This window comes from Plectropomus leopardus, chromosome 14 (genome assembly GCF_026936395.1).
Source record: "Plectropomus leopardus strain MGB_pleo_1.0 chromosome 14, ASM2693639v1, whole genome shotgun sequence".
Taxonomy (NCBI): Eukaryota; Metazoa; Chordata; class Actinopteri; order Perciformes; family Serranidae; genus Plectropomus; species Plectropomus leopardus.
This window is the reverse complement of record NC_142189.1, coordinates 33,664,398-33,685,747: the sequence shown is the minus strand read 5'-3', so window position 1 is coordinate 33,685,747 and position 21,350 is coordinate 33,664,398. Positions and strand designations below refer to the sequence as shown.

The following is a 21,350-nucleotide window of genomic DNA, read 5'->3' as shown; positions in this document are numbered from 1 at the left end:
CCACGAGCCTGTTTGGAACCTGGTCCTAATGAAAATATTTACATAGGCCAAAAGTCCCAGGTTCACTGTGTGTGTGGGGTGTCATTTAATCAAGTGCAGATTTGTTGTCTCTTTGCATTAGTAAATGATAATAACAACTAAAATTAATGAGGGCCTTGAACCATATCCTGCATGATTACCCTGTTTTGATATCTTTATTTTGCTCTCATGGAGAATATTTATACAAACTAGTTTCATTTGTTTTAAAGGTCAATGGTGTTATTCTATATTTTTAATATTGTGCACAAATCCCTCTGTAGTGTCTGACTTTCCTTTGTGGCTCTCAGCTCCAACTTTATTGGTCCCTTCTCAAGACAGAAATCTTTAAAAACAGAAAAACAAAAACAAAAAAAAACAAAAAACACTCATTTCCTCAAACAGCTGCTCACTGCAGACTTTATCCAACAAACAGGAGAGCATGGTGCATTTTTTGGGGACTATTTTTTTTCTGCATGGAGCGTGTTTTATCCTCAAGATCATTCATGGAAATAAGAGTTCAGTATTTCTTGTCATGTCACACTAAAACAATTAGAGTCACAGTTTCATTAAAGAATTGTTTTAGTGAAGTCTTGATTCAATTGGTTTCAGATCACAACAGGATTGCGGTGATTCACGAGTGAGCTGGTGTCACTGTGAGGAGCACAACTGTGATTTGTAACCAACATTTGAATATTTGTTAACCCTTTGAAACCTGAGCAAATTGGCTTGATTTCGTCCAAAAACACAGAAAGGCTTTAGCTCGCTTTATTTTGAAATCCAAAAATACAGCAGGCAAAGTTGTTCCATATCACATCTCGTCAGATCCACTACTGACTTGATGTCCCATTCCTGTCTTGCCTAAAATGGTACAACGCGTTCCTACACAATACAGCAAGGTCAAAAACTTACATTGATCCACACCTAGGCAGACCTCTCCTCGTCTTCTAGCACGACATCATCCTTTCCTCTTTTGTCCTGTGCACTAAAGTGCCTTACGGCACCATAGCTGTGGTACATAAAATAGCCTGCATTCTAACATAAATGACATAATAAATAATGCAAACATAAACCTAACTGTGGTTTAGTCAGCTATTATACACCATTCAAAATATGCAGAAACTGTTGAAAATCAAAACCTATATAATATGTCATATACCAACATTAACATTTTTACCAAGTAAAAAAAATATGTGATTTAGTGGCTCTTAAGAGCAACAGATGAGGAAATGACTCAAAAATAAAGTATTTATTAAAAAGTAAAAGAAAATGAAAGAAAGTTAAAAACAAGTCAGAACAGGGAAATGACCTACAAAAAGTGCTTACAATATTATAATAATGCTGAAACATAATTATAAATATGTTATTATGATTATTATTCCTTAGGATTTTCTTTTTTCCCATAGCCATTTTTTCCTAGCTTCTAAAAAGTAATTTCTTGCAATTTGTGGAACATTTCTTACCAAGTTGCTCACTGCCTTTTCCCTGATGTTTTCTTTTTTTTTAAAAAATTGCACCAAATTGCTACGGTTTCAAAAGTTTGAATACTTGCAAAATCTGAAAGCAGCACAAAAAAAGTGCTGTTGCTCCAAGTTTCAAAGGGTTAAATTCATTGACAGATTTTTATTAAAATATCCATATTTATAGACAGTGTCCTGATTGATCAGTTTGTTGATATTCCCTTTGTGCAGCTTAACATCGGCGCCGAGCTGTGGTGGATAAATTCAAATGCTAGACTGGTTTAAGCTATTCCCCGAACACTGGCAGATAAAGTTTATGTAGAAAGCCATCAACCAAACTGCAGCACCAAAACACAGCAATTTAACAAAAGACAAAGCACACACAAAATCTGTCTGGAATGCTCATAAAAGGCCTGTTGGATCTGTTACCTCACATAAGCTTTCAAATCTACTCAGATACACTGACAAGAGTAAAAGTAATTTACTGTGTGTGTGTGTGTGTGTGGGTCAGAGGAATATTTAATGTTTTATTCACGCAGTGTTTTTCGGAGCGTCTCATGTTCAGCCTCTTGTTTCCGTTGCGGTGACTTTTTATTTTGAGTCTTTTTTTTTTCTAATCGTCTCGCTGTGAACCTCAATATAATTATCAAATCATAACTTCCCAAATATGTTGATGTTGTAATTACCAAAAAAACCCCAGCCCAACATGTACAGTGGAAGCCTGCAGTGAAGCAGGATAACAATGCACGTGGATGTTAACAGAGAGCATGGCACCACCTCCCACCCCTTAAACACCAGGCGTCATTTTCATAATTGTTGTAATGAATACTTCAGCGCTGGAATAATACTGGAATAATTATTTTTGTATTGTGATAGGTCGTGTTGAATCTGTGTGTGCTGCATGTGACAGCGACAGGATTTTCAGACTAAATAGGCTGCAAAAAGACAGGAAAATAATCAGAAAAGTGACAGTTTTCATACTTTAAAATTACACTTTTTGAACACAAATTATCTTTATTTGCTTAACAATCAAATTCAAAAATGTAATTTGGTGGTATTGGGTTTACATTAATGTGTGTGTTTTAAAGATCACCCAGCTGGATTAATTGTAATGGATTTCTTTCTTTGTCTCTTGTACCCCCTGCATTGTCAAAACTCCACAGTCAAATGCCTTAAATACAACATAGCTTTGTTTCTCACAGATGAACATGAAAACACACTCTCATCTGACACACACACACACACACACACACACACACACACACACACACACACACACACACACACACAAACACACACACACACAGGAGTTGAGGGAGTAGATATTTGGTATACAACAGTGACATCTTCAGTCGGAGTGATGGAAGGCTGCAGAGAGCAGAGAGGGAACAATAGAGGAGCATCTTAAAGCAGCTCTGTGTGTGTGTGTGTGTGTGTGTGTATCTGATGGTGGCGGAAATGCTGGTAATTACTGCCATTTATAGATGGAGAAAAGGGCTCAAAGTGCATTCATTAACATTTACTCAGCATTATTCCACATCCACCAAATAACAGCTAATAAAGGATAAAGTGAATCCTGCGTTTGCTGTACAGTGAGAGCTGTTGAAGTTTCCCGATGAAGAAAAGCAGCTGATTGACTTGATGTACAGTCTGACTGGGTGGAGGCTGCAAGTGAAAGCATGTAACAGCAGCACCCAGAGGACTCAGCACCTAACAGGGTCACATTAGGATTCTCTGGTGGAGGGAAATGCACTTGAACATTCCTGCGCTGGCTATTAAACAGACTGTTAAGGATGGAGAGGAGGGGATTTGCTGCCGAGTACGTTTTCACTTACAAGGAATTTGCTGTGGTATTTTGGTGCAAATATACAGTAAACATATTGAGAGGAATTTAAAAAAGAAAAGATAAAGTACTGCAATACTCAAGAACTCAAATATAGAATGGAAAAATGTAGAATAAAAATTTCAAAAACACTTTGACAAAAGTATTACAATTTATCATAGAAATTTTCAATGTTTTGCTTCAGGACAAACCTTTCCAGAGGATAAAAATGGTAATATATTTGTTATTTATTTAACTGTTGTTTTTTTTTTAATTTTCCTTTAACTGCTGCATGTTTTTAACCAAAAATGGACTGTATTGATTTTCGAGTTCTTAAATTCACCAAGGAAGGCAGGAGGACAATGCAGCTGTTTAAGGAGAAATTAAGTGCAAGAATTATTTAAATATGTCCACAGTTTCCAGCAGCAAAAATGGTGGTCAAGCATGTAAGTCCCAATTTTGCCAATTTTAGCATGCAATTATTAAGGCAGGGTCTTTGTATATTTGGACAACTTTTTGGTTTATTCATTATTTCTGTTTTCATTTTCCATGTAAATATCTTCACAGGTATACACAGATAGACTACATGTGCACTTTTTACTGTCAGTTCAAATAATTTATCTGAACTACCTCAGAGCATCACACCCCACCCAAATATCCAGCCGTTGTGTGATTTCCATGTGACAGAGTTCTGACTCAAAGAAGTGATTTTTTTCCCTCATCTGTTCACATCTCAATGATGCACTCAGAGGTCAAAAGTCATACCCCTTTGTGGTTGAGTTTTCCATTCTATATTTCCATTCCTTCTAACATGTTTAATGGTTATTTAATGGATGCACCAAAAAGCAAATTCCCTTAGTATTCATACTTGTTTGATCATATGTAGATGTTTTGTTGACATTTAGAAGCTGCATAACAAGTCTTACAACAAACTCTAATGCAGCTGTAAATGAATTTACTAGTTAATGTGTGCATTTTTCAGCATATCTATCTCCCCATATAAAGCATCTTTACCTGGTTTACAAAAATATTATGAATGCAGGATAACATAAATCAGCAGAGTCATGTCATAATAATATACAATTTGTAGTTATTATCATAAACTGATGTGTCTTAATATATATATACAGTATATATACTGTATATATACACACACACCTTATTTACACTTATACACCTATTGTTGTTATATATTATACACACCTTATATACAGACCTTATATATTATATATTATAAAAACAAGATACTAGCATATTATTTAAAAAAACATGTTTTTAATATATCAAGGTGTTTAATCAATGTCTTATGTATTCAGTGTGTTGTCTGAATCTGAAACTAAATCAACACACAGTTAGGATTTGTTCATGTTTGTAATCACATATAACACTTTACTGTGATATCAAGTATTCATGAACTCTTCATACAGCAGTTATCGATGCACCATAAGAGGAGTTATTGTTCTCAACAAACATATGAATAAAGTCTTAAAGGAATGACCTTATATTTGCTTACAGCTCCATTACAGTGTGGTAGAAAGAGTCTTTCATACTTTTAATAAATACTGAACAGAAGGGGTTAACATCCTGAACTCTGGCCAGGCAGAGAGCCATCACACCAGGCTTCTGATCATATCGGCAGTTGTTTTTAATCAGGAATGATAGAATCAGGTGTTAAAACCATGACAGAAATCCATACCACACATAGGAAAATAAATATTCTTTTTTTTCGTACAAAAAAAAATCACAGACTATTCAGACTTGACCAAGCTTTTTATCTTTTTATGTAAAAGTAGATAAAATTCTGACCAAAAGCTAAACCTAACCAAAATGCTAAAGTCAGTTTTTATTATTATTAAGCAAAGACATACAAATGTAAATTTAACTGTATTTGTTTCCTGCACAATTTCATTAAAAAAATTGTGTGAGACATGTATTCACTGTAAATATGTCATCTTGCATTCTTGATGTGATGAGTTTCTCTGACCATAAATACAGAGAAACTGCTCTGCTAAACCTGCCCAAACACCGCTCCATCATTCGTCCATTTTAAATCAACAAAATGTGCAAAGCAACAAACTGTGCTATTATCCCGTGTGTATATTAATATTTTATTTCAAGACTTTTCCACCCTGAGAAGAGACAAACTCAGGGTTTAAAAAAACAAAAACGCAAAAAGACAAATCCTGAGATTCATTTGAAATGTATCATATGTTTGCCAGAGAATGTGTGGGTTGCGGTGTTTATGAGGAAACACTGAGCCGGGGAGGAAATCAATAACTTACACACCTCCAAATTTAAAGCACTCGCATTGTTGATCAGCCTCAACAATATGACTTAAAAAAAAAAAAAAAGACACAATACGCCACTCGCATAACACTTGAAACTGGCATCTGAGATGTCATTTACATATATTAGCATATAAAGTAATTGGCACAGATGCCAAGGAAGCAGCCGCAAACAGATTAATTGTCATCGAGCAGTCGTGGTGACATAGTTAAAAATGAGCTCCTTTTAAGGCACCAATTATCAGAGAATTTCCAAAGTAACCTTTTTTCATCAGCGCTTCCCTTCCCCACCGATGTCGTCTCAACACACACACACACACACACTATCACACACACACACACACACAGTGGAAGACAGACATGTAATATGCATAGTATCAGCATCCTAAATGTATAAATATTGTAAATAGCTGTCTGTCGTCTCTCAAGTTGTGCCTTTGAAATCAGGCCGCGTCGCATCCCGCTCTGAAAATGAGCACATGTGCCTTTGTTTAGCCTGAGACGAGAACAAACGGCGAATTCTCACACACACTCATTGTGAGAATCCGTAATGAATTTTCACAGACAGAAATAAGAATGCCTCTGCTGGGGCTTCCATATGCTGTTTTCTCCTTTTTTCTTTTTTTTTTATGAACACATTTTAATGCTCGCTGAGCCCGGGTTTATGCACAAGTATTGTTCCGCTTCACGCCTGTGTGTGTGTATGTGTGCATAAATGTTAAAACTGATCCGCCTCTGAACCTGGACATGTTCACATTTGACAAAGACTGTCGTCTTCCCTCTCTGTGGCTTTAATCTCTACACTCCATTAAACATATTGAACACATGCTTTGTCCTGTACCAGCTTCAGTGTGACCCTGTTGACCTTTCAGTGTTAGTTTGAGTGCACCTCTTCGTCCTGAGCCGCCGCAACAGATTGGAGCTGTTGTTTCTGTCCTCCCAGCTAATAATAATTGGATAGAGGCTCTATTTGTAAGGTTGTCTTTGGGAATGCCGAGCAAACAAATGAGCTAGTTTAAGCCGCCTGCACCTCGGAGAGCTTTAAACGCTCGTTCCCGGCAGCCACCGTGCAGCCATCTTAACTAATGTTGAGACGATAGAGAGAGAGAAGGAGAGAGACAGAGAGAGAGACAGACAGAGAGAGAGAGAGAGAGAGGCAGATCCCACATGGAAACATCAGACGGGAGAAAGGGGGCAGAGTTTTTAAATCAGAACCTCCCAGATGTGTTGGGTTTTTTTTGGGTTGAATATTGACCTGAAAAGAAGTCCTGGTGTACCTGACATGCTGTGTGTGTGTGTGTGTGTGTGTGTGTGTGTGTGTGTGTGTGTGTGTGTGTGTGTGTGTGTGTGTGTGTGTGTGTGTGTGTGTATCACTCTTCAGAACATGTGAGGATACTTGTTGTCTTCTGCTGCCATCTTGTTGTCTGTCTTGATCCTTACTCACTGTGTGATAACCAGCAAGAGGAAATGTGGACTGATTTTGTAGTACATTTACTCAAGAGCTGTACTTGATTACAATTTTCAGGCAGTTGTATTTTACTTTTTTCTATTTTGCACTAAATTTCCACATTCAGAGGGAACTATTTTTACTGCACTACAATTTATTTGAAGATTAAAAGTGTACATGTGCTGTAAAACTTCTAAAACACTTTTGATTCAGATCCAGATTTGGAAAACATATGTTAAATACATGATACATTAATTAATTAATCACTGGACTTTTTAATTTAGAAAACAAAATAGTTCATATCAGTTTTGTCATTTGGAATATAACGTTGAGGTTTAATATCTTAAGCCAGCTCAGAATGCAGATAGAAATTTATTATTCTAGAAGAATTCTATGTTGTGCATATTTATTAGGGTATGTACCAATAGTGAGATATGTCATGGTGTCTCTTTAATATGAATCCAGGGACAAAATCAAACCTCTAGACTAACTCTGGCTCATTAACAGTTTATTTTTATTTTGAATCAGTTGATGAGTATCTGTCCCTGTTTGATGAACTTGAAGAACAAAAATAAACTGTTGTCCCATTAGCAAAATTTAAGACACTGGACTGCAGACCTGGAGTCACTTCAAAAGTAACTATTCTTTGTCCTAAATGCACCAACAGGAGACAACATAAGGATAGTTCTATTTTAGGAAGCTGTTAAAGGATAAATCTGATAATATTCTATATTTTCATTACTGTCAATAAATTTCATGTACAGAGCTGAACCAACAATAAATGTCTATATTAACATGTACAGTGTGTGTGTATCAAATACTAATACTAAATCATCATCCCCTGTCTCATAGAGCTCCATTACTGTCCAAAAACTCTTAAAAACACACACTCCCTTACCTTCAACACACACATTATCAACTGTAATTGATAATGTTTGATTTATGAAGATGTAAATATGATATGGTTGAAGTAGGGGCAGGACAAGATAAGCATTTTGCTTCCTTTTGCTCCTTTTCAAACACATGCCTCATTTTGTGTCCCTGATATAATTACTTTTAATTGTTATCTTTAATTGTTCGAAATAAAATAAACTCAACTCAACTCAACAGAACTCAACACACTGTAATTTATTTGGACTCAATAATGACACACACCACCCTGCTGACAGAAATACTCACAGGAGCAACAAAAGTGGATTAATCCACCACTGAGAAAAGTCCCTAAGAAATTTACTATTTCCTTCTGTTTGAGTAACATTTGATAAAAATTACAGAGTCCAGCTTATTTATTTATTTTTTTTTAATGTTTTTGTTAAAGATAATGTATTAACAAAGATGGAGTAGGGCACAGTGGTTTTGCTTGTGACCCCTAAACAAGACACAACAGATACTTAACTCTTCCTCACAGGGTACAAGTCTCACTAACTGCTGCTTTAAAAACAATTATTCACATCATTAATGCAACACAAAAATGCATGAACTTTATCACTATGTGTATTCACATATGTGAATGGACATGATATTGATATGGTTATAAAATTCATGATTATTGTCAGTTTGGGAAAACAATCAATCTCTGCTTTTTAAATTTTCCTGGATGTCAAAGTGTATAAAGCAGAGTTATAATGGAAAATACACACACACACACACACACACACACACACACACACACACACACACCCAACAACCAGTCAAATGGAGCTCTTGACACACACACATTAGAATTGTGACGTGGCAGCAAATCGAAGAGAATGTGAAGAAAGAAGTAATTGTGTGGTGATAGAGAGGGAGTTCCCCCTGGCCCCGAGTCAGGAAACAACACTTAGTTTGGATTTTCAAGCAGTGACAGAAAGTGCTGAAGTGTGTGTAGGTGCGCACGTGCGTGTGTTTGTGTGTATGTGTGTGTGTGTGTGTGTGTGTGTGTGTGTGTGCATGTGCGTGTGTGTGTCCGCTCCCATGTGTGTTTATATTCCTTAATGATTTTCTAAATCAGGGCCAGCAGGAACCTGCCTTTATCTCTATTAGTTTAGTAGCCAGGCAAACAAAGAGAGTCTGTGGCCGTGGCACCGAGCCAGAGGAAGACTCAGCCGTAAAAGCACTTGTCCATCTGCGTCTCTCCCCACTACCCCCTCACCCAACCCCCGCCGTCCTCCTCCTCCTGCTCCTCCTCCTCCTCCTCCTCCTCCACCCCCACTCTTGTTCCTTCTCTCTGGGTGTGAAACATGGGGGGAAAAAAAGAAAAAAAACAGTCCGCTGGAGGTATTGATTGTTCCACTTGCTGATCAAGTGCAAAAAGATGTAGTGTGGATGAGGGGACAGTGTATTTGTGTGTGTGTGTGTGTGCGTGTGCGTGTGCGTGTTTGTGAAATCGCTAAATCAGTTTTGCTTTGCTGAAAGTCTGACACCTGCATCCTGTAACATATTACAGTGAGACTTCCCCATGAGATGTACAGATATTTCACACTTCAAAATGTACAAGAAGGAATCAGATAGTAAAATATTATTAATAGCAAGCCAAATATGTTTAGAACACAGGAAAAAGTAGAACATTCTGCACATAAATCTGTATTTAAATTGTAAGGAGCACAGCTGGGAACATGGAGGGAAATACATGAAATAAAAAACAGTGACAGGAGAGGCCAAATGAGTTGAGTAGACAGAATGTCAGTTCGTCACATGGATGGTCATAAATGTTTGTCCTCCTTTCTCCTTAAACACAGTAAAATTTAAAAAAAATAAATAAATAAACGGATAATGAAAATGAACCCAAAAAAAATAAACAGAAAGTTACTGTAACAATTCCATTACACAAAACAAAATTCCACGACTATTCAAAAATGTTTTAATTATCATAAATATATAAAAGTAGATATATTTATATTTATATTTTTTTATTTATATTTTTTAAATTATGTTAGAGAATTATCTTAATCACTTTTTTGTAGATAATTTCCTTGTTTGTTTTTTTTTTTGTTTAATGTTCATTGTTTCTTAATCCAAAAACCAGCATCATTTATGGGGAAAATGCTGAAATTTTGGATACATACAAGTACTTCGGTACTTGTTTGACTCCAACCTTAAGTTCAATAAAAACACAGAGTTAATTGCTAAGCGGGGTCAACAAAGAATCCACTGCTGGATCCACTGCGCAAGCTTAACTCTTTTAACGTGTCTGTGAATATTTTATGTAACTTTTATCATTCTTTTATAGAGAGTCTTTTTACGTTTTCTTTTGTGTGCTGGTCTTATTGGTTGTCTGTGTGGGACAAGAATAGTCTCAGCAATATAGTAAAAGTCTGCTCCAAGATTGTCTGTGTCCAGCTGACTGACTTGAGCTCCCTCTGGAAGAGACGAGTTGTCCAGAAGGCTAAGGGAACTTTTAGTCAGTCTGACCATGTTTTCTCTTGTTAACTCTCTTTGATGTCCTCTGGATGGCCCTCTAAGGAAATATAACAGATATTCAAATTCTTCTATTCCTTCCGCCATCAGACTTTTAAATGCTGCTGACAGCAGTAACTGATGGTCATAAGGGTCAGTGCGGTAAATCTGGGGAGCAGCACGGTTTATGTATTTATTTATTTATTTATTTTATTCTTGTCACTGTATGTGTAGGGTCGTATTAAAGCTGGGTATTTTTGCCCATGTAGTGTTCTGTGTGTTGTTGCTGCTGTGCTCAGGTTGTCTATCTGTTAATCTGTCACACTGACATGGCTATGTTTGAACGCTGCTGTTGACCGTGTGTGTTTATACTGTTTTTACTGTTTTATGTGATTGGTCGACTGTAAACAGAATTGCCCTTTTGGAATGAATGAAGTTGTCGCTCTCTTTCAGGTGCTTTTCTTGTACTTTTTACTACATTTTTTTTCCTCTTCTTCCCATTTTTGAAAGAAATGTATTAATTAATAGGTTAATTTAATTATTTTCCCAAAACTTTAATAGTTTTTACTTGTCCATAACTTTTCCAATCCTGGAAGGCATTGAATTGTGAAATTCAATAACTTTTCCAGGTTTGCCATGATGATGGGAACCCTGTTAGACACAATTAATTTATATTCGCTTTTGGACTGTGACTGTAGGTATGGCTATACTTAAAAACAATTTTACAGCATTTAAAAAAAAACAATCAGTGGATCTGGAGTTAACATTATTGTAACAGTTTTCTCTGCTGAGCTTTAAAGTTTATTGACTTTAGAAACAGCAGCTGACTAAACAGTTTCACCACGAGGTCCATTTAGTTGCTGTTCTGGAGCTTTTGATCGTACTCATGACCTGCCTCAGCAGATGACCTAATCCAGTTGTGGTTGAATTTTCAAACCAACCCAGTCTCACTCCAAAGATGTCACATTGTGACAGTCAGCCAGTGACCGTCCAAATCAATTTATACTAATGTTCAGTATCCCCACCACGTCAACATTTGACGAGGTTGGACACAGAACGGGTTGCGTAACTCACCCAATATTAAGGAGCACGAGTGCTTCTCAAGGGTGGATGGGTCACAAACAACCAACTTACATGTGGGAGTCTGAAGTTTGAGTCCTGTGTGTGTCTGTGTCTGTGTCTGTGTGTGTGTGTGTGTGTGTGTGTGTGTGTGTGTGTGTGTGTGTGTGTGTGTGTGTGTATGTTTTTTTTTTCTTTTTAGAAACTTTCCAGGTTAAAAACTAAGGATGATCAAGCCTTTGCAGCTCTGGGTCCTTGGCTCTGGAACAACTTTCCTCTGACTCTGTTCATACTTTTAAATCTCTTCTTAAAACTTTCATTTACACACAGGCTTTTTCTAACACCAATGTAGGCACTGGCTGACCATTCCTATTGCAGAGTTCAAAGGGTTAAAATAATTGTGTATAGGAAAATATGCTTTTGTTCCTCATTAGGTCGCATAATCAGGAAATTCAACTGGCTACTACACCAAAACTACCTTGCAGCCCAGAGCTGTCTCCGGTGGTTTTGTTGCAGACAGACACAAATCCAACAATCAGAAAAGCTCAATTTGAGTGTTTCAGGTGTTGGTCATCCACTGGCATTAACTGTTGTACTGAAGTGAGTTTATAGAAAAATCTGCTGTATTCTGGGTTGTCTTGGATTTGTGCTCACAGATTTGCAGCAGTGTGTGTGTGTGTGTGTGTGTGTGTGTATGAGGTTGACTGTGTATTATGAGTCTCTTTGACCCCTTTGGTTCTTGTGTATGGTGTCATTGGCATCTCTCTTCCTCTCTCTCCAGAAGGCAATGGCTGTGAACTCTGACACCCCAAACCACTACCATCACTACACACACACACACACACACACACACACACACACACACACCCACACACACACGCACACACACACACAGATAAACCTCCAAACTTCCACCAGCAGAAGGTTGCATTGCTGTTCTCCACATGCCTACCACTCACCCATCCAGCCTCCCACCTCCTCTTCCTCCACCACCTCACCTACCCCCAGTGTTGGCAGAGGCATCCGTGTGTGTGTGTGTGTGTGTCAGGCGGGCTGCTGCGTGGTGAGCGTGCCCTCTGTCATTCACGCAGAGCAGCCCTGTCCAACTGTCACTTCCTGACAGGCCGATAATCAATCTCTTTATTAACTGCTCTGCTGCAGACCGCCGTCACTGAGGGGAGGAGGGGAGGTGAACAGGGAGGAGGGAGGAGAACAGAGAAGAGCATACTGTAGCTCAGAAGTTGAGAGTTTGTATTTTGTTAGGGAAAAGGCTCATTTTAAAGGCAGTTTTATTATTTTCTTTTATTAACAATGAGATATATTCTATTCGTATTAATAACAGAAAGGGAATATGGCAGTGTTTCCCAACATGAGGGTTGGGTCCTGGATTTAATTGTTTTTTTGTATTTATTTTTTAACTTTTTTTTTTTTTTTAAGAAATAATTTAAATCAAAGAGTGTGCTTCTCCTGAAGGCTTCATGAGGCACAAAGGTTGGGAGCCTCTGGAAATGGATTAGTGTTTTTTTTTTTAAGGATTATTGGGATTCTTTATTTTTTTCCTCACCTCTTTCCTGGATCTGATGAGCTCCAAGTCTTTTAAAATTGAGTATATACAGTATTATGATTTCTATTGTTTTGTTTTTTTTTTCATGATTATGTCATTGAGATGTAGATTTTATATTTGTCACTAGCTGATGTTGGCTGTCAGTTGAATTAAAAGCTAACAGCACCCAGATTTTTGGGAGGTGATAGTCCTGGATTTCACAGAGGAACTGTGGATTCCAATGTTCCTACTCGTGACTGTTTGACTCCTTGTCATGATTTTAGGTTTTGAGATCTGTTGTGAACTTTGTTTTGGGGTTTTGGTATGTTGTCATGTTACTTGTGTTGTGTTTCCTGTTTTTGTGTGTCATGTCTGGTTTTACTTCCTGTCTTTGTGTGTTTTCCCACCCTTGAGTGCCCTGATTGGTTTCACCTGTTCTCACTTTCCCTTATGGATCCCCTGTGTCCTCAGTTCTTCCTGCCTTTGTCTGCTGTCCTTTATGAGTCTAGTCTGTCCCTCTGTTTTCAGAGTCTTCCTTGCACACCTGTTCTGTTTAAGTCTTGTTTGCTCCACCCTTCTCTGCCACACTTTTGACATTTAGCCAATCTCAGTTTCTTTTCCCTGAATCCAACCTACTTCAGCTGTGCGTTGTTGTCTTGATTAGTTCCTGTGCATATTACCTGTGTGTCTCCCTTTGTCCCTTGTCAGTTTGTCTGTTATTCCTGCTGTGATGTCTGCCCTGTTGTACTTGCTGTTATCCTCCCGGTGATCCTCCGTCTTGTTTGTTCTTGTCTTCACCCGAGTCCTTTACTGTCATCCTATATTTTATCAGTATTAAAGATCATTTTTGGTTTGTACACCTGGCTGCTCGTTTTGTTCTGTAATTGGGTTTATCCTGAACTCACCTATGACACTGTTGTACATCATGTCATGCAAAAAAAAAAGTGTTTCTTTTGCAGTGTTGCAAAATATGGCCTTTTCAAATTGCCTGTAATACCACCTTATATAAAAAACATATTTGCAATAAATGGAATTTTTTTTGTGTTTTTGTGTTTCCATAAAGCGTATTCTACATTTGCAATTTCAAATTGCGTAATTCTAGGGTTTATGGAAACCCAGCTACTGTATGCATTGCCATTTTTTTCTGGCTCTGGTAAAGAAAGTTGATGTCCCCACTCTCAGCCCCCCACTCTCAGTATTGTTATACATGAAATATTTAAAGACAAATATGTTTGAGGGTGTTTGCTCGATTGACAGGTGTTTGAATAATTGTAGTACTTGTTTATCACACCTCAGGTCCACTCTGGCATTTTTAACTACGTAAATTGATCTTTTTTTAAATTACTGATCTTGGCGTCATAATCTATATCCATGTGTTTAAAAAGACAAAGCAGAGAGTGATGACAGGAGTACCAGAGTCTGGCTGGAGCTGCTGTCCAGACCTGCTGCTGCTGCTGCTGTTGCTTTTCGGGATGCTGGGCTTTCCTGACAGCATCACACCCGTCGTCACAGTGATAATTTATGAGGCGGGAAAGTGCATCAGTGATTCTGGCGACCAGCAGTAAGCCAGGAGTCAGCACACTGCCTGTCCTCTGCTCTGTCCTTTCATTCTCCACCCTTTCATCTGTCCTTTCTCCTTATCTTTTCCTTTTATCTGCATTTAGTTTGGCAAAACTGTTCAGCTGTGTTATGATTTTTATGTTTTTCGGAGGTGTCTTTTTTCTTGTCTGTGAATAACTGGGAATACACATGTAAGGAGCCTTAAGGCACACTCTGTCAAGCTTGTCCAAATGTGGGAAATCACTAAGTGAAGAGCAGCAGATAAGACAGAGCCATAAAAGTCCACCACAACATATTGTCCTGAACATTTGGAGTAAAATGAGCATCATGGAGGAATGAGGTCTGAGGTGTAAGACGATCACAGGGAAGAGTTTTGCTCTATGAGCAGCCATGTCTAAAGATGGTGATGTCTGACATTAATGCTCCCCAGAGGATGAACTCTAATGATTTTAGTGATTGTGTGGCCTCTAGTGCCACCTTGAGGTAAAAATTCCATTCCACAATAACACGAGAAATATAAAAATCCAATAAGCAGACTGCTGTGGAAGCCATAGGATTAGCACTTCCCATTATAAACATTATGAGCTGTCCCCAAACACCACCCTCTGGACAGAATGACAGTATTCATGAGTGTATTCATGCTCCTAGTGGGATGAACCATTTGGATTTTAAAGATACAATGACCTTTTCTAAGAACCACACTTAGGTTTTATTTTCACAAGGGACGGTAAGGAGCAGGTCAATAGGTACCACACACAACTTTCTGCAGTGGAAACGGAAACATTTAGTTTAGTTTAGTTTAGTTTAGTTTAGTTTAGTTTAGTTTAACTGTTTGTACATTTAGATGTAAAGGAAAAAAAAGTTAAAGGATATAAAACAGTTTACATTTGCAGGTGAGGTAAAAACTCACAATAAGCTTTTCTATTCCTCACCTAAAAAAAATGATAAAATATACATAGAGTTAAAAATATAACACCATTAAAAACACAACACTAATTGAACTGAAACAGCACTATAGATATACGTACGCTTCATGTATGTACATTTACATACATAAAATGGCCATGACCTCGTAATACCCCGATGCATGGTGGTGTTAATCTGGTCAAAATTGATGTGCCAGCACCATGAAAACAATACTTATGAAAAGTTATTTAGGATTCTTTGTGTAGGAAACACAAATTTATTGGTTCAGCAATGTCTCACAGTTGGTGTCGGTTGCTGTTGCAACCCCACATATATATATGTATATATATATACATAAATATATAGTCAGTCAGTCAGTCATTTTTTTGTAACCGCTTGTCCTCGTAAGGGTCGTGGGGGGGCTGGAGCCAATCCCAGCTGTCACCGGGCGGAAGGCGGGGTACACCCTGGATAGGTCGCCAGACTATCGCAGGGCCGACACATATAGACAAACAACCATACACACTCACAGTCACACAGAGAGTCACCAGTCAATCTGACATGCATGTCTTTGGACTGTGGGAGGAAGCCGGAGACCCCGGAGAGAACATGCAAACTCCGCACAGAAGGGCCCCCGGACTGAACCCCGTGCTAACCACGACGCCACCGTGCCGCCCCTATATATATATATATATATATATATATATATATATATATATATATATATATATATATATATATATACACACAGTATAGTCTCTGCTGATTGCTATTTGTGTCTCAAGTGAAACCAAAAGTCAGCATTTATTTCTTTTAACTTAATGTACATTCTTACATTGCATTCTTTATGTAGTTACATCATGTAACATGACTTAAATACATCACTTTACAATGTTCTTATGTTCCATATGTAATAAACCAAAAACACTATCTTTTTTCCAACACAAGTCAAGCAGTTTTAACCCCAATCATGCCATCATGTTAATAGTAAATGGCAAATGGACATGCACTTGTGTAGAACTTTTCTTGTCATTCAACCACTTAAAGTGCTTTCACACTACGAGTCACATTCATACATTCACACATTCACACACACATTCACACACTGTTGGCCGAGGCTACTGTACAAGGTGCCACCTGTTACTCAGTTTTGAAACACTCTTACAAACACACGTGCTGGCAGAACAGCCATCGAAAGATATTTGCGGTTCAGTATCTTGCCCATGATATTTTGACATGTTGACTGGAAGATGACTGCTCTACCTCATGAGCCACAGCTGCAGAGCTTGTGGTCCTTTCACATATTTCAGCAAGATAAGATTGGAAGAGACAATCAGACGATCTGATGAGATTTCAGTTGGGATCCACCAGTCAGACTGTTTAGTCTTTAGTCTCTTCATAAACCACATTTAAGAAAATGACAAATAATCTACCTTGTACCTTTTCTAATATCTCAACTCAGGGACCAATATCAGTGCCCTCTTTTTCCCTAACTTTATATCTGTACACCATACTGCATAAAACTTATTGGGATAATATTTCTGTTATATATTTAATCCCTAGGTTAGTCAGATTGATTTGGAGGTGAACATAAAGGTGAACAGTACAATTACTTTCCCAATTGTCTGCTTAAAACACTGAGGTAGGTTGAAGTTAGAGACCTACCTCCTGCTTCAACTCTGACCACCTGTGCTTATTGTCGCTGTTTGCACAGTTTTCTTGTATAAAGAAGGATTATCAGTCACATCTGAAATGTGACCTATAAACCTGAAGTTTGCTCACTGTCAATTACCACAAAATAAAGTAGTTTAGATAATCTGGAGTAATTGTTGACTGTTGACAACCTGTCTGATCATCTGATCACTCCTGTGGTCCTTAGACTTCATGTTGCGATGTAGCTGTGTTAAAAAATATCAGCAGTTAACTTTGATAATGAAGTTTAATTCAAATTCTAGACAGAAATATATGTAGAGTTCCTAAAGGTTTAGACAGACAAGGCGTCACAGCAACATGTTCTCACTCTGAAATCGTCACACTATGGTGTTAAGTCAGGTGACCTTCCACATCAACCATGACATTTGAGATATCATTCCCATGTCAGCCTCTGATGTGCCGGGATGCACGACAGAAATGCACGTGGTGAGATATGACGCAGCCCGTTACCAGTGATGTCAAGAAATGCATGTGTGGTGGGATGGTTGGAATTAGGCAGCAATGTCACGAATGGTTAGATTTAGGCAAAAAGGACACATGGTAAGGAGTAAAACACACACACACTCAGGATGCGGGAAACACACACACACACACACACACACACACACACAGGACGCAGACTCCAAACGCACACACACACACACACACACACACACACACACACACATCCACATGGGAAACTCCCGCACAAAAAATGGTTGTTTGTGACCCATCCACCTTCCCACTCGCCTGCTTCTTAACTTGGAAAGTCAAAGCTTGAAGTGGCAGGGATATCTAACGTGTTATGGGCCCATGTGACGACTTCGGAGTGAGAATGGGTCCATCACAGATGAAAATGAGCGTCATGCAGTTCATCCGCCCACCTACATATAACACAACGAATGGTTCTGTCTGGTGGCAGCCCAGCACTGCAAAAATGGTGGTATCTGACAAGTTCAGAATGAGAAAGGATGATTTTCTTTTCAAATCAATTAAAATAAAATAAAATTTAGTATCTCATAATTAAAGACTGTAACTTGGATGCTTCATAACAACAATATGACCAGAGTTTTAAACATTTTTTGCCTCTCTCATAGACCTTGACTTCCATGATTCAATAGGGCCAACGACAAACAGTTGACCGATGATGTTGATCAACATGAGCAGAGTGCTCTTTACACAAATTAGTTAGAAGGGGACTGAATTGACAAGAATTTGTCATCATTTGTAACCAACACAAAATCCTGTTTATTTTATATCTCAGACAAATCAAATAAATGAATGGTTCCTCCTCGGGTTCTTTAGCACGATGCTAATCCCGTTGCCAATTGCAGATTTTGACAGTTGTGTTTTTTTTGTCTGATCAACAGGATGATTTCCTGATGGAGACTCAGACGAGGCTTCAGTCAGAGATCACACAGCGCTGTCTCGCCAACGCATTCCGCTCCCACCTCACCACCGAGACTTCACCTGCCAAGGCCGACGGACGAGCTGACAGCATGACTACAGCCTGAGCTCACACACACACGCACACACACACACACACAGAAGGAAAAATGGCTAACCTTATACAGATCACCTGAGAAACCACTCATGGACTCAGTCACACAGACACTGTGTCCCAGTGTCCCAAACCCAAACAGCTGACTAGCAGATATATGCGAATAATAATTCTATCGCAAATAATGATAACCATAAAACTCCAAATCCGGGTAATAAAAGCCGAGTAGAGCTCCCTAATGAAACGCCAGCCTCCCCACTGCTTCCCGCCTAATGTTCCCGCCGAGCCGCTCGACACTTTCCATAAAGCAATTTTGCAAGCCCACTTCAAACGTGAATCACCTAGAAATGAAGAGAACTTCCCTCCCCTCCCCACCCCTCTGAACTCCCCCACCATCAACCCCTCTCCTCCTACGGCAACACACTACAGCTGTGTGTGTGTGTGTGTGTGTGTGTGTTGCAAATCCCTGTTTGCTTGTGTTCCATCATCACTTAATGTTCACAGTGATGCATTGCGAGACACTCCTCAGAGGTCTGTGTGTGTGTGTGTGTGTGTGTGTGTGTGTGTGTGTGTGTAGGGATGTAGCAGCATTACTCTGACAGAGGTAGCAGCCATGAACTCAGCCAAGTTCCATCTGCATTAATCAGCTGAGAAGAAGAGGCAGGCAGACGTTGAGCAGCAGTACAGTGTGCAGCAGTTGAGCTCAGTGTACAGAGCCACAGTAAACAGAGGTGTGTGTCAGCAGGTTGTACAAACTGCTGGGTTATCTGCAGGTGTTAGGCACACACACAAAGTGTGTGATGGGCTGTTTAGTGTTTAATGTTGTCCTTTTAGTAAACTACAGGCCTCTCTCAGTACAGACCACACCAAGCTGAACTCTGAGGTCAAACTCCTGAGAACAGGAGACAACATTGTTGCTCAGGCTCAGAGACATGGCTGTACACCTGCTATCTTCCCTGTGATGTATGTCTATGATCAAATTAAATCTCATATTATAACACTACACTGCCTCTATTCATTTATTTGTGTGTGTATAGTAACTTTTATGTTAGTTAAATGTATATATAAAATCTAAACATATAAGGAGCCTCAAATCTAAGGGACTGTTTGGTGCATTTTAGGCGCTTTTTCATTCTTCATTTTTGATAATTTTGGCCGTGTTCATTCATATGGCATCATTTTTGGCGAAGACTGTGTATTTTTGTTTGGTTTTGGAATATCCAGCTCAGCTCCTACAGTAAGTCTAAATACATTGTGGAAACAAAACAAAAAAATGCCCCATTGAAACTCATTCAAACTGCAATTTTCTATCCCACAGCCATCAAAGTAAACATGTATTGTATTATTTCTGGGCATCATTCTGGGCTTTTGCCTTGGAAATTGATCCTAGGCTGCGATCAGCAGAAAAAGAAAAAAAAATCTATTGTATTGAAAATCATTTTTAAAATAATTGTATTGTTGTTTTTTTTTCATGGTGGCATCCTGACAAATATTTAAATTTTTTGATTTAAACTCAATGAAAGCCGAAAATAATTTAAATGTATAACATTTTTTGTAGCCTGATTTTGAAAAGCACATTTTGTGTGCAGATAAAAAAAAGCAATCTTCTTAGCATGTAGTGTATAAAAAAATCATCCTTTTTTGTGTGTGTGTGCTTGTTTTTTTCATTTGAAAATAGTGATATGACAAAAATCTGGCATTTAAATGTTTAAAATTCAGAAAATTAATGAATATTTGATATTCATAATTAGGACAGATATTGGTTTAAAAATAACTCAAAGTAGAAAATAAAATCAATGTATGATATTTCTTTAAGCTTGATTTTGAAAAGTGTATTTAGTGCATAAAGAGTGTGTGTGAGTGTGTGTGTGTGTGTGTGTGTGTGTGTGTGTGTGTGTGTGTGTGTGTGTGAGAACCCTAAGGGTTAAGTACAGCATTATTGCATGGTTACTGACCAATCAAAAATAGTCAAGTCAAGTCTAACTTTATTTGTAGAGCACATTTGAAACAAACGCAGTCGACCAAAGAGCTTCACACTCAAAAAGTACAAAACAAATAAATACAGAAGAAAACAGCAGTAGCAGCAGTGGAGAGAATGGATGGGGACAACAAGGATGGGGCACAACAACAGATTAAACACAATTTAAGCTGTCAGGATCAATTCAATCGGGCACCAACGAAAAGAGGTGGGTCTTCAGGAGGTCAGTCTAGGATTTTAGGACATTTTTGGAATTTTAGGATGCTTCTAGGATTTTAACTCGCATTCCAGAATTTTAGAACGTTTCGAGGATTTTACAACATTTGTAGGATTTTGACATGTTTCTAGAATTTTAGGATGTTTCTAGGATTCTAAGACATTTCTGGGATTTTAGGACATTTCTGGGATTTTGGGACATTCGGGGCTTAGCTAAACAAGCTCTATTTTGATGGTGTTTTATGCAATCTGGCACCTTATGTATAATAAAGTTTAATAAATAAGTGCAATTCCCAGTGTGAATGACTTATTGTGGATTATAAAATGGTTGGGGGCTACTGATAACCCTGATATGGTCATCAGGGGCCAGATTTGTCCCACAGTCTGTAAACTGAGTATCACTACTGTAGGCCCATCAGCAGTTTAAGACTATTCACAACCGGTAGACAGGCCTAATCTCAAATGATGTCTGTTGTAAGGAAGCTACA

The 21,350-nt window shown here is 38.3% G+C and overlaps 1 protein-coding gene across 1 annotated transcript in view; it reads left to right on the top strand.

Moving 5' to 3' along the window:
* Window positions 1–19,659, top strand: part of LOC121953163 (protein phosphatase 1 regulatory subunit 37) — a 54,927-nt gene extending 35,268 nt beyond the window's left edge. Inside the window, exon 7 of the mRNA XM_088087317.1 lies at window positions 18,538–19,659. Coding sequence (XP_087943443.1) covers window positions 18,538–18,681 — 144 coding nt within the window. The 3' untranslated portion in view covers window positions 18,682–19,659. The remainder of the gene's footprint in view (window positions 1–18,537) is intronic.
* The last annotated feature ends 1,691 nt before the right edge of the window (window positions 19,660–21,350 follow it).